Source organism: Humulus lupulus, chromosome 3 (assembly GCF_963169125.1).
Source record: "Humulus lupulus chromosome 3, drHumLupu1.1, whole genome shotgun sequence".
NCBI lineage: Eukaryota > Viridiplantae > Streptophyta > Magnoliopsida > Rosales > Cannabaceae > Humulus > Humulus lupulus.
The window spans coordinates 5154379-5169631 of NC_084795.1; the positions used below are offsets into that span (position 1 = coordinate 5154379).

The following is a 15253-nucleotide window of genomic DNA, read 5'->3' on the forward strand; positions in this document are numbered from 1 at the left end:
GTTTTGCAACAACAACAACAACAAAAAAAATATATAATATGCAAAAAAAAAATATATATATATATATATATATGTAGCATAAAATGGTGCTAGTGCTACCTTATGGTCATATATTTTTGTCAGATTAATGGGATCTTGTACAGTACAATATTATATATTTTTTTGGTTCTTGACATTCATTAATTTTTGGCTAAATATACTATAAAGCAAACCAAATAAACTATTTTATAATGCTACTTTGTAAAATGACATTCCTTGTGAGGGTGTCTAGAAAGTTATTATTGCCCAATACCACGAAAATGTGACTTACCGTTATTGATGTAATTCAATATCAAGTCCTATTCATTTGAATTTAATAAATATAATGAAATATCGCTAACTAATCATAGGGTGTCAACTCATGTGTTGTTGAACATCTTAAAATGTCAAATAGCAACACACTTTTCAAAAAAATTATCAAAACAAGATTATTAGATATTATAATAGAAGTTGCAAATAAAATAACTACTTCCTTCTCTTGTCGGACTAATGTTGGACTTTGTCACACACTCCCAATAATAATTTGTTTAGTGGATATTAAATCCTTTGTTTTGTTATTATCTATCTATATATATATATTAGCTTGATTATATAAATATGAAAAACATATCTGGTAATTAGTACCATTGGATTCTGAAAAGTGTGAACCCTTGTATCAATTTTGGGTTGCAGAATCCAACCCAACTTATGCCAAAATCACATTGGCCATCCCTTGTTCTTGTTGCACACTTTTATGTACTTTGCATGTTCTTTGTAGCAGAAAGAAGATAAGCAACACTGAATGATTGGTAGTGGGGAAATTGCTTTCTTTGTCTTCCATGTTAATTAACACATCTGGGTCCACACCCAACACCACCTTCTTCTTCTTCTTCTTCTTCTTCTTCTTCTGCTCAAGAAAACTTAGATAAATACAAGTCTCAACTTGTTCATTTCAAATATTACTCAACTGGGTCCAACAAGGCTATATTCCTTGTCATTATTATATATAGCTAAGTTCCTAAAAAGGGTTTTTTTTTTTTTATAATTTTTATGGATTCCAACTCTTCAAGCTTTCTTCTCAACCCTTCATCACTTCAATCAGTTTACTATCATCAAGCCAAGGAGGGTCATGATGGTGTAATAGATCTTGGTCTCAGCCTCAGAACTTTACAACCTGAGGCATATAATCATCCCTCTTCTGCACATTGTATGTTTTTCTTATCAATCTTTTTTGTTCAAATATCTTCTTCTTACTTCAATTAAACATTTTAAGCACTAAAGGGTTTTGGTGATGATAGTATAATTAGTTGATATTATTATCATTGTTGTTTGTGAATGAAATCAGTGGTGAGCTTGGAGGGATATGATGATGATCTTCTAGAGTGGCCTCAATCAAACTTGAACTTGAAATGTTCAGACATTAATACACAACCAAGAAATAATTTCCAACCAGATTGTGAGGAAGATGGGGAAGGAATCCAAAGCAAAGAGAGTTGGGTTTATGTGAAGGTTAACATGGATGGAGTCATTGTTGGAAGAAAAGTTTGTGTACTTGATCATGGTAGTTACTCAAGCCTGGCACTGCAACTAGAGGACATGTTTGGTAAGTACAAAACTGTATCAGAAAATTTAGATTAAATTTTAGGAAAAGTGAATGAACAAGGTTGATTGTTTTTGCAGGTAGACAAACAGTGTCTGGATTGGGATTGTTCCAAGATGGGTCTGAGTTCTCACTATTCTACAAGGATAGATATGAGAATTGGAGAGGTGTTGGTGATGTCCCATGGAAGTAGGTTTATTATTACAAAATCTTCTCACTAATATTATTTGAAAAATTGTCCTTTATGCTTTGTTTTATTAATTAATTAAGGGTTTATGTTTTTTTAAACCCTGTGTTTTGGCTCATTATTTGTTTGGACCCTGTATTTTAAAAAATTATTTTTTAGACCCTGTGTTTTTTAAAATAGTTCAAATAGACTCTTAAATCCGACTTTGATCATAGTTTTTTGAACTAAAATCACAAATAATAATCAAACTAACAACTCAGAAGAAAAATACCGTCATTCTGCCTAAGAACTGTGTTATAATATTTAATTTTTTGTTTATTAAAATCAGGTTTATGGGCCTATTTGAACCATTTTATAAAATATAAGGTCTAAAAAATAATTTGTCAAAACACAATGTCCAAACACATAATGAAGTAAAATAGAGAGTAAAAAAGTATAAACACATTAATTAATTAATTAGTATAGAGAGAAATTGATCACTTTGGCTACCTTGATTTAAAAATCTATTCTTTGTTATGTGACAGGGAATTTGTTGACAGTGTGAAACGGCTGAGGATTGCAAGAAAGTGTTGTGGAACTGAGCTTCTTACCTGATAGTTTAAATTGGCCTACTTTTTTTGTTCTTGTCTTATAATTATTAGAGCATCTCTGACTTTAATATCGAATTTAATTAAATGTGACAGCTTTTTTTAGAAAACGACATCTGAATTCAATGTGGGCAGATATTGCTTTATAAGGTTAAACAGTACCTTTGTTTTAATTTGGGATTGTGATCGAGATCTTTTTCCCATCCCATAATTATATGGGAAATTTATAAGGTAAGGAATTTAAAAAGAACCGTACTGGTAGGATTCTCATGTTCTCAACTCGTGAACAGATTTTGACGCGATTTTTTTTATGATCGTGTATATTGTAGTTATTTAGAGCATCCTGCAAATTTTTCAGAAAATTCTGAATAATTTCCAGCGTCGAAAACTAGTTTAAAAACAAGTTGTTGCATGCATGACTAGTTTTTTTATGCGCGTGAAAAATAGCATGTTTGAGCCTAGTTTTCGTAACTGTAAATTATTCAAAATTTTCTGAAAATTTGCAGGATGCTCTAAATAACTACAATATGCACGATCATAAAAAAAATTACGCCGAAAATTATTCACGGGTCGGAAATATAAAAGAGCCCTACCAGTGGGGCTCTTTTTGAAGGCCCTACCATAGAATTATCCCAATTATATATAAGTATTGGAGAATTCTCCGATGGGGGCTTCACTTTAAGCCCTACCGGTAGGGCTCTCAATGTTCTCGACCCGTGAACAGTTTTCGGCGGGATTTTTTTTTTTATGACCGTGTATATTGTAGCTATTTAGAGCATCCTGCAAATTTTCAGAAAATTCTGAATAGTTTACAGTCTGAAAACTAAGTTCAAATATGTTGTTACACGCGAGACTAATTTTTTTTATGCCCATGGAAAACAACATGTTTGAACCTAGTTTCCGGTACTGTAAACTTTTCGAATTTTCCGAAAATTTGCAGGATGCTCTAAATAGCTACAATATACACAGTCATAAAAAAAATCACGCTGAAAATTGTTCACGGGTCGAGAAACACTGAGAGCCCCACCGGTAGGGCTTAAAGTGAAGCCCCTATAGAAAAATTGTCCAATAAGTATTTAGGGTATTTGTTCGGTGCAACTCACAAGAGGTGTATGAGTGCATTTCTTTTTGTTTGGACTCTGTGAACATTTTTCGGCCCGGTTTGTATATTATAGTTATTTAGAGCATCTGCAAATTTTCAGAAAATTCCTAATAATTTAGAATACCGAAAACAATGTTCAAACATATTATTTTCTACGCGCATAAAAAAATTAGTCACATGTGTAACAAACTGTTTGAACTTTTTGAAAATTTGCAAGATGTTCTAAATAACTAAAATATACACAGTCATAAAAAAGTTTACGCCGAAAACTGTTCACGGGGTGCAAACATCTTTTTGTGAGTTGCGCACACCATAGAAATACCCTATATATTGTAAGATTTTTAAGTAATTATTGTTACTTAAAAATATGTCGAACATTGTAATAATGAAATGATAAGATAGCATATAATATAAGCCTAGTTTTTTTTTCTTTCCAAAGTTGGTTCAACTACATCAAGATATAAAGGTACATTAATGAATAAAGTTTTCATCCATTCAAGAAAATTTATTGTCTATGTTAAGGGTATCCCAAAATAATGTACCTTATTGTCTATGTTAAGGGTATCCCAAAATAAGGTACATTTAAAATTATTGAAACCAGTATGAAAATAGATATTACTAAAAATTTAGCCAATAAACTTTTACCACAAAAGCACTCAATTATGGAGTCCGAGAAGTTGAGTCCAAAAATCTCACTAATAACAAGATAGAGCAAGAATTAATACATAAAGGGAGCCAAATTTATTTTTATACAATGTATAAAAAAAATTAATTTTAAGGGAGTTTATATAATTGTATTAAAAAAAAAGATTATATCTTTTTGAACCCTTTGTTTTGTCTCATTACCTTTTTGGACCATGTGTTTTGATAAATTATTTTTTGGACCCTATGTTTTGTAAAATTGTTAAAATAGAACCTTAAACCCGATTTTGGTCAATGTTGTCTTAACTAAAATCACAAATAATTCACCAAACTAATAATTCAGAACAAAAATAAAATCATTATACTTAAAAACTGTATTGTTATATTCAATTTTTTTCATCGAAATTGAGTTTATGATTCTATTTTAACTATTTTACAAAATATAGGGTTTAAAAAATAATTTATCAAAATACAGGGTCTAAAAAATTATAAACAAAAAAAACTATGGCTATCCTTAGTTCTCTAGCTCCATCATTGGCCAGAAATTTCAAATTAATTAACTCAAAAACTTCCTAAAAATTAAGTAATATTTATAAACAACAAAAATATGTAAAAAAAATAAAAAATAAGCACCAACCCTACTAATATATATAAACCCTAGTTCTAATTTTTTACAAATAAATAATGATAAAGATAAACCTCACGTGACAAATTGTTGATTAAAATGGCAGCAGACAATTCTGTCAGCAATTTGGGTACCCAACCCAAGTAAAGTTTTGACATTCCTGGGTTTGTAATATGCATTGGATTCTCAATAATGGCTTCTTCAATATAATACAATAAAGAAAAATGCTTTCCAAATAAAAATAAATAAATAAAAAAAGTTACTAAGAGTAACTAAAAAACATTGAATGAAACTCTTTAATTATGTGATAGTGTGTACCTTTCCCATTTTTATATAACAAACAAAGTTAGTTAAATCATTTCTTATTACAAAAGCTGCAAAGTTTTCCATTCCCATACCAGTTTGTTCTACTTTTTATAATCCTAGCTTCTTATTTAAACCAACTTGCCATTATTTCTTTACGAGTCTTGTTATTTGATATCTTAAGGTGTCCAACATCACATGAGTTGGCATTTTATGGTTAGTTAGCGATACTTCATAATACTTATTAAATTCTAATATGTGGGACCCGATATAAGATTGCACTAATAGCAGTATATCACATCCTTATAGTGTTGATGCCTCTTAGCAATTCTCTTTATTTATTTATTGGCACAAAATTATGTATCAAACATTCTTTTAAAACTAGTTATAAAGTATACTTTTCATTATGATTTTGTGTATGATACAACCTTCACTGCATATGGAAAAAAAACATTAAAGGGGCTAAATACATAAATTTTAGAAAAAACAAGGATAATTTAAAAATATATATATAGTTTTTTGAAAAAAAAATATAAAAGTTAGGGGGCCAAATCCATTCTTTATGAACTTGGATCAGGCCCTGTATAGAATTCATAATCTATTTTCTCTTAAAATAGTTTTTCTTAATTGTTCATAATCTAGCAACACTTATAGGGGTCATTGTGATAATTTTATATTTATAATGGGAAGAGTAATAAATTGTTGAAGTTTAGGACCAAAATGATATTAAGATTTTAGTTCAGCCAATTATAGAGTCATCTCATGATTCAAATTTGTTGTCTAAATTATGTATTATAATTGGTGTGATTTCAATTGTATTTTGATACTTATTTTGTTATATATGATATGATGTTGGCTTTTCTTAACAAAGAAAATATATTAAACATAACTAAACAAGTGTCAAATTGTAATTAAGTAGATGCCAATAAGACAAGTTTGGGATAGCAAATTTGAATCCTAAGATGAGTCTCTTAAGTGAATTTCATGGTTGTTCATGGAGAAAGTATAAATCAAATTTAGCTCGTCAATATTGGTTGTGTTTAGTAAAATTTTTATTTTTGAATATTTTAAACACAAAATAGACATATTATTTTTTATTTTTGTTTTTTTAGTTTTAAAAAATAAAAATATACTTGGTAATTATTTTTGTTTTTTATTTTTAAAAATAAACAATAATAAATGTGTTTGATAATTTTTATTTTTATTTTTTGTTTAACAATATAAAATGTGATATTGATTTGAAGAAGAGAATAAAAAAAAGAAACGAAAAAGGCGAAAACGGTTTAAAAAATTTTGAAAGTGAAAAAATTCTATTTTCAAAATTTAATGAATTTTAATTAAAATTTTTAAAATTAATAAATAAAAAAAAAAGTTACCAAACACTGTTTTATGTTTAATTGTCAAATTTTTAATTAATTAAATAATAAACTATTTTTTTAAGTATTACCAAACAACATCATTAATAGTAGATTATTAAGTGAACTCTTTCAACGTTTATGGAGAAAGTATGGATCAAATTCTTATCTCGCCAATATTATTAGTAAATTATTATAATAAAGTGGACTTAGAATGTGATCCCACCACCAATTATTTTATAACATGATCACCACCAATTATTTTATAACATTTAAAAAACCTTATGATTAGCACAATAAAATAAGCAAGTATTTTCTAAAAAGAGTGTCAAAACAACTAACTTGTGATAGCTTTAGGTACCATATATGACTAATTCACATGTTAATATGTATGGCAATGGTTTCAACTTTCAATACTAATGACCAAATTAAGAGTGTTGTATAATAATATCTTGTGATGTACATTATTCCACTCACTACTTTTTTTGGTTTTTACTTAAGAATAAAGCAGGGAGAGATTCATTTAAGCATGGGAGACCATAACTTGGTGGACTTTTATAATCACAACATTAACTGGGTTTCTCACATCCAAGCCAATACATTTGAACTTCATAATATTAAAAAAAAAAATTTAAAAAGGGTTTATACATTGTGTTTTGTCTCATTACCTGTTTGGACCCTGTGTTTTAACAAATTACTTTTTGGACCATATATTTTCTAAAATAGTTCAAATAGATCCCGAAACCCGATTTTGATCAAAGATTTTTGAACTAAAATCACAAATAGTTCATCAAATTAACAACTCAGAACAAAAATACAGTCATTCTGCCTAAGAATTGTGTTGTTATACTCAATTTTTTGTTCATCAAAATCAAGTTTAAGGACTTATTTGAACAATTTTACAAAACACAGAGTCCAAAAAATAATTTGTCAAAACATAGGGTTCAAGAGACAAAACACAGAATCTAAAAATGTATAAAGCCTTTTAAAAAAAGAAGACTATATCTCCATAAGAGTCTATAGTTATAACTTATAATTTATATCAACACTCCATGCTGAGCTGCCTAAGAAAAGTAGGATAAACATTGAGAAACATTACATTCTTTTATCATGTGGGTACATAAAGTCTACAAAATAAAGCAAACAAACTTTATTGCTATTTATATGTATATATGTATGTATGGACAACAAAAATTCTTGTAGGTTTCCTGTAAAACTCACTATTGGGGTATTAACAGATCATGTGACACCCCCACATATATAGGATTTAAAGAAAACACCCTTTGGTTGGCTTGGCCAATCTTGTTCATTTTGTAGCTTAAATTAGAGAATGAAATGATTGCATTTTTTGGCTTTTCATTTCTATTACTAATCAGTTTGATGCCTCAATATGTGTCATGTGAGTAACCTTTTTCATTTTATGGGAATTTTCTTTTTAACTTCATTAACCAAATACAACCCACAATAAGCTCCATCAAAGTCAAATAATATGCAATTTAACTAGGATTTATATTTTTTTAGATCTTGTGTTTTGACAAATTACTTTTTGGACCCTATATTTTGTAAAATAGTTAAAATAGAACCCTAAACACGATTTTGGTCAATGTATTCTCAACTAAAATCACAAATAATTTACCAAACTAACAATTCAGAACAAAATTAAAATCATTCTGCTTAAAAATTGTGTTGTTATATTCAATTTTTTTTTCATCAAAATTAAGTTTAAGATTTTATTTTAACCATTTTACAAAACAAGGTCCAAAAAGTAATTCCAAACAGGTAAGGAGACAAAATACAGTATCAAAAAAATATAAACCTATTTCACTAACTAGTCATTAAGTTGTTAGTACTATACTCAAAGACAGCTAAGAATGGTTTTTATTTGGTAAAAGAAAAGACCATTGCTTATTATTGGTTGGTGGTGTCTCCTCCTACATCAGCGCCCAATCACTAGGACAAATCAGTTAAAGTGATTGGATGCCAAGAAAATCAACTGTTCTTTTTCTTTCTTTCTTTCTTTTTTTTTTTTTCTGATCATACTATTTTCCATGAGATTGACTAGGGAACACTGTTGCAAAAGTCTTTTGTTTGTTTGGTAGAAAAGAAATAGAGATATGGGCCCAAGAAGAATAGGACACTCAACTGTACAGAAATCAAATAATGGAAGGTTGGGCATAAATGATGGCTCTAAAGAGACTTTGAATGCCAATGAAAGAAGAAGAAACAGAAAAAGATGGTAGAAATCATGAATATCAATCCATAGACCAAGGGAAGGAAAGATCTTTAGTATAACATTACATAGTTCTCTCAATTCAAACCAAATCATTATTTTCATTGATTGCCAAAAAATTATGAGAATTGAATGGAATCAATAGGGGTTTGATTTAATGATAATCTGGTACTTTATGATTCAATGAAAAATGGGTTGTTTCTTACTTCTCTTACAAGTTTGAATTTTGACTAAAAATGAGCTCAGCTCACTATGAAGAGACCCGGCAAGTAAGAAATAGTAATAAATAAATAAATTGAACAAAAGGATACAAAAGGCCTGCAACAAGAGCAAAAATAAGACAAACTTTCACACATATATACTAAAAACAAACTCAATTTCAAATAACACTTGAAAGCATGCTCTTGTTGCAGACCTAACTTGAGCCAGTCCAATGCAATAATAGCTAAAAGAAGTTGAGAAACTTACAATGAATTTGAAGTCATGCAGATCTATGTCAAATTACAATTGTAAAAGGGTTCTTCTTTCATGGTTTCATATGATCACTTAAGGCTAAAACATGAAGAAAAGGATTCTCACTAGCTTGTTGGGTTTCTCAAGAATCAGATATGATCAGCCTGTCCAAAGCTTCACCTACATGCCTCATTGTTGGTCTCTTCTCAGGACTAGTTTGAATGCAAGCCATTGCAATCTTAATAACTCCAATAATCTCGTCGTCCTTTTCGGCATCTTGGACTAAATAAGGGTCTAAAACATCTGAGAGAGGCTTCTTCTCTTCAATGCAGAGCTGAATCCAATGAACCAAATCCATTTCAGAGGAACCTACTTGGACTATGGGCAATCTGCCAGTAATCATTTCTAGCAGGATAACACCATACGAATAAACATCCCACTTCTGGGATGGTTTCACCACTTTCAGTGCTTCAGGAGCAATATAACAAGATCCCAAGTTAGTAGTAGTAGTAGTAGACGAAGCAACAGTAGTGGCATCAGAAGCACTCTTTTGTGGCCTCTCTTGTGACTTATCTGTGGCCATTCGGCTAGATTGCAAGGTGGGAGAACCTCCAGCAATATTAGCAAGGCGACCGAGTCCAAAATCGGAAATTTGGGGTTCCATGTTTTGTCCAAGAAGAATGTTATTAGGCTTCAAATCACCATGAACATATTTCTTGGGGCTGAACTCATGGAGATAGACCAAACCTTTTGCAATTCCTTTCATGATTTTTAGCCGAACAGACCATGATAGAGGTGTGAATGACTCTGTTCCAGACCTCCCTGATTACATGAAAAGAAATCAAATTGATCAAAATATGAATAGCATAAGACCTGTGATCAATCAAACTCCAAAACCAGAATCAAAATAATTAAATAATTCACCAACACAAGTCAGATAATGGGATGTGCTGAAACTTACCATGAAGTGCAGTGGAAAGATTTCCATTGGAAATGTAATCATATATGAGCAGCTTCTCATCTACAGACCAGTAGTAAGCTTTCAAAGTTACAACATTAGGATGCCTTAGCTTCCCAATTGCTTCTACTTCTGTCTGAAACTCCTTAAATCTTTGGGAACCTCCTTCCCCTAGTCTTCTCACGGCTAATGTTAGCCCCTCTTCAAGAACAACTTTATAAACAATCCCAATTCCACTCTTTCCAAGAACAAAAGCAGAGGCCTTTAGAAGCTCATCCAGATCAAAAGCCACCTGGGTATCCAACGCCACAAGATCATACTGCTCTACATTTTCTGATAGAGTCTCAGACTCATCTTTCCTGAAGCACAAGCACTCCTTTCTTCCCTTCCCTCCCTTGCCAAAACCATGACCATGTTCATCCTTTCGGCCTCTACAAGAACAAATCCTCGTGTAACAATAAGAGAAAAGCAGCCCAACAAGGCATATACCAATTATATCACAGACTATTATAGCAATCACAGCACCCTTACTTAAACCTTTGGCTTTTTCACTCTTTCCAGAATCAGAATCCTGAGGTGGAGAATTATCTGGCAGGTATGGAAATGAGGAAGGTGAACTTGCACCAGGAGTTTCTGAAGAGCATGGGTTCTTCAAAGGGGGGCCACAGAGTCCAGGATTCCCAATAAAAGCAGTTGGCCCTCTGTTCATTAGAGCACCAGTTTGGGGTATTGGACCGCTTAAATTGTTATAAGTGAGATCAATATAGACCTTCTCAGGAAGGTTTCCAAGACTAGCTGGTATGGGACCAGAAAAAAGATTATGAGACAAATCAACAGTGCCCTGCAAGCTAGACAAATTTCCAATATCACCAGGAATTGGGCCATTGAACTTGTTGAAGGAAAGATCAAGCTTTTCCAGAGAAACAAATGCTTTTCCAAACCCATCTGGCAGAGAACCAGTGAAATTATTCTGACTAATATCAAGGGCTCTGAGTCTCTTGCACTGAAGAATTGATGCAGGAATAGACCCATTAAGAAAATTTTGAGACAAATCTAAAGTTTGAAGATACTTAAGCTTCCCAACCTCTTTTGACACAGACCCAGATAAGGAATTTCCATAAAGGGCCAAACTTTGTAGCCCCTGAGCTTCAAAAAGCTCAACTGGCAAGCTTCCATTCAATTTATTGTTCCTTAAATTCAAATGACGAAGCCCAGAGATGGACCCAAGAGCAGAAGGAAGAAACCCAGCAAGTTTCTTCTTTGGAATGCTGAGTGAAACAACTCTAAGCTCCTTGCATGTGACCCCATTCCATGCACAAGGGTTCTCATCAGAAGAGTTCCAGTTACTCAGAGACCCTTCTGGGTCTTGTGTAATGGCTTGCTTAAACGACAAAAGGGCATACCCTTCACCGTTCAATGAACTCACCAGTCCATGCGAGTTGCACAGCATCAAAAGAACAAACAAAACCAAAGACACCATTTTTTTCTTTCTTCTGAAGAAATCTAAACAAAGAAAAACAGCAAAGGGTTTCACAAGGCTTACCTTTCTAAACCAGAAACCCAAGTAGTGAAGAGCTGAGAAGAGAAGAATTTGACAAAGAACAGCGTTTGTGTGAGAGAAAAAGAAAGAGAGTAGTGTGAAAGCTTTGACAGTGATGGAGAAAGAAAGAAAGAAAAAAGTGTTTGGAGAATGGGAAAGGTTGAAGCTAGCTAAGCTAAGGTCTTGGGAGGATAGAAAAATGTCAAGTGAAAAAACAGACAGAGCTATAGAAGAGTGACTCGTTGAGAGAATCCAGAGTATTTGGTTCGGAGAAATTCAACTAATTATCATATCGTATCAATATATCGCGACATGTTGGTGAAATTCTGTTCTATTGTGAACCATTCCATTTTTATTTATGACTAAAATACTTCTCACTTTTGTTCTTTCTGTTGGCTCCCTTCTTTCATTTATTTATATACAACGAAAATTAGTGTGTAATGCATTTAAGAATTAATAAAATAAGAAAAATGTTAAAAGAGGAACCTAGGGACACCCTACTTTTAACAATTTATTTTTAAAATTATAAAATACTATTTGTAAAAATTATATTGAACAAAGAGATTATTTCTATCCAATTAAGTTTAGGAGTATTATGATTGGTGAAACTCTTTTGTATTTTTGACTCGTGAATAATTTTTGGCACGATATTTATTTTTTATAATCATATATATTGTAGTTGTTTAGAGCGTCCTGTAAATTTTCAAAAAATTACGAATAATTTACAGTGTCGAAAATTAGATTCAAACATGTTATTTTCCACGCGCATAAAAAATTAGTCACGCGTCCAATAACATGTTTTTAAGCTAGTTTTCGGCACTGTAAATTATTTGAAATTTTCTGAAAATTTACAGGATGCTCTAAATAACTACAATATATTCAATCATAAAAAAAATCACGCCGAAAACTATTTACGGGTTGAGAACACAAAATAACCCTACCGCTAGGGCTCTTTTTGAAGCACCTACCATTGAAATTTCCATAAGTTTATTGTCTAATTAAATCAATCTACTAGTTGTTTTATAAAAAAATTATCAACAAAATGGAGAAGTGTTTTTTTCAAAAAATTAGATAAAAAAAACTTTACAATAGAGAAAGAACACCCAATATGAAGTATTATTTTGAAATGACAAATGTGAAAAAAAATTCATACTTGAAAATAAATTTAGTAAGGTTTTAATTATAAAAATTTATTAAAAATGACTAAAATATAAATATAATTATATCAAAAAATAAATATCAATAAAAATGTGAGGGTGGAGCTGCCCTTTTGTCATTACATAAGTTTGCTATGCTTTTTTTATTTGATTTAAAAAAAAAAGAGTAATATACTTAAAACCAAACTAAATAAAAACAAACTAAAAGCTCCAATCAAATATTAATTATTTCACAAAAATCCAATTAGCATTAAGCAATAGCCAATATTCTTGAAGAAAGAAAAAAACTATATAATAAAACTAAAAATTGCATCGACATAATTCAATAAGATTATGAAACTAATTACAAGCATGTTTGGTGCATAAGATTTGATGGATACACACAACGCCTGTTTGAATAAATATTGATTCACATATTTACTTTTAAATATCGCGATGTTAATAAGTTTTAATTTTCTTTAAAATAAAAAATATTAATGGCATAAATACTAATATATGGGTATGATTGGTTCTCGATTAGAAAACTGTATTTTTAAAAAGTGAGATTCTGAAATGAAAATATGAATTTAGTGACTAAAAATATATTTCTGAAAATGTGATTGGTTCAATATCAGTAAACTGATTTTGAGTTTTAAAAAATTGAGTCTGTAATTGGTATTAAATTTAAAAATATAACAGAAACTAAATATGTGGGATTTTAGAAAATAATTTCTCAAAACTAAGAAAACGAGTTTTTCTCGTATCCAATTTTTCTTAACAAATTTTGGATACAGATTTAAATTTAATTTTAAAAAACAAACTACCAATCACTAATTATAATGGGTCTTACTAATTTTAAGTATTTGAAAACATAAAATTGAATCCCAATAGAATACCAATAACACCCTCTAATTTTCTATTTCATTATGTGTACTGATTTTTTATATATAATTATTTGTGGTATTACTCAGACTTGGCATCCTATTTGAAAAATTATTTTATAAAAATTTATCAAAATAAATATTAAAAATTATAATTATAATATTTTTTTTTTGCAAAAGTAGGTACTGAATAAGAAAAAATAAATAAAAAATGTTTTATATTGTGGAGTGGACAGTGATGATTGAAGCATCTTGGATTTGAACCGTTAGGGGAACATAAGATGATTATGGTCACTAATCTCTATTTATTTCTTTATTTATTTCATTGGGAGACCCAAATATATTTAATTTATGTTATTTCTTTACTGTCATTCATCATACCCAAAAAAACCCAGTTTGACCAATTCTTTTGGTTCAAGATGATTATAATAAATGAATGGTCCTGATCTTTCCTATTTTTTGTGTTGTACACTGTTTTGGCAGTTTGTGATTGTATTTATACGTATAACAAATTATATCACGTGTATACTTGGATTTTTTTTGTTTTTCTTTCCACGTAATATGAAGATAATCAAATATGTTATGTAAGTACACAATGGTAATATATTCACAAGAATATCAACAGTGTTATACCTATTTAAAACTTTACATGGTACAATATTGTTATGAGTAATGATTTGTACACTAAAAATAATAAGCATCTAAATATTACATGCAAAAATAGTAAGTCTCAATTTTAATAAATAGAGTAATGATACGTACATCCAAAATATACACTCAAATATTACACACAGTAATATAGCAGTTTAACCTAATCAATCACATTTATTAAAACAGGGACTTACTATTTTAAAAAATATTGACATATCACTGTATGTAATATTTGTATACATATTTTGGATGCATATATCATTACTCTAATAAATATGATTTGCTAGTCTAAACTACTACATCACCATGTGTAATATCTGAGTGTATGTTTTGCGTGCACATATCATTACTCTATTGTTATGGACATTGTAGCAACACACTTTATGCATATGGATGGTTTCACATTTCTCATTTTTTTTTAAGAGGCCATAGGTTCAATCCCTTTTTTTTCCTTAAGATATTAATTTATCATGATATAATAAAAAAAACAACAATATAAATTTATGTGCACATATATTTGATTTTTTAAAAATTACATTGTTGAAAAAAAGTGAAGAAGAGAAGAAAAAAAAACTAAAAGTTGAAAACAATTTAAAAAAAATTTGAAAGTGAAAATTTTTTATTTTCAAAATTTAATAAATTGTTTAAAATTTAAAAAAATAAAAAATAAAAATAGAGTTACCAAACGCTATTTTATGTTTAATTATCAAATTTTTAATTAATTAAATAAAAAATTGTGTTTTTAATGGTTACCAAACAGCACCATAATATTCAAATGTTAAAAAAAATAGGGGGACTATGGTCTCTCTTGCCTTCTTTTGGCTACATCATTGATTATGTAATTAGTTAAATTTATTATCAAGTCTACTGGATTCTAATTTAAAATAGAATTATATATATATAATACACAAGAATTCACTAAAAAAAATTTATATTTTTACAGACTAATAAAGTTTTTATTTTATTTTTTTGTTTTTAATGAAAT

General features: G+C 29.9%; 2 protein-coding genes across 2 annotated transcripts; one reads left to right on the forward strand and one right to left on the reverse strand.

Moving 5' to 3' along the window:
- The first annotated feature begins 741 nt into the window (after positions 1-741).
- On the forward strand, positions 742-2548 carry LOC133820908 (auxin-responsive protein IAA32-like). The gene is made up of 4 exons (XM_062253473.1): positions 742-1225; positions 1364-1621; positions 1699-1807; positions 2330-2548. The coding sequence occupies exons 1-4, from the start codon at positions 1069-1071 to the stop codon at positions 2397-2399; spliced, it is 594 nt and encodes a 197-aa protein (XP_062109457.1). The 5' UTR covers positions 742-1068; the 3' UTR covers positions 2400-2548.
- A 6369-nt stretch (positions 2549-8917) lies between these two features.
- LOC133821882 (receptor protein kinase-like protein ZAR1) lies at positions 8918-11788 on the reverse strand. Its single transcript, XM_062254047.1, has 2 exons — positions 10064-11788; positions 8918-9924 (listed from the first exon to the last, which is right to left on the reverse strand). Exons 1-2 carry the CDS (start codon positions 11538-11540, stop codon positions 9245-9247), a joined length of 2157 nt encoding a protein of 718 aa, XP_062110031.1. The 5' UTR covers positions 11541-11788; the 3' UTR covers positions 8918-9244.
- Between the last annotated feature and the right edge of the window lie 3465 nt (positions 11789-15253).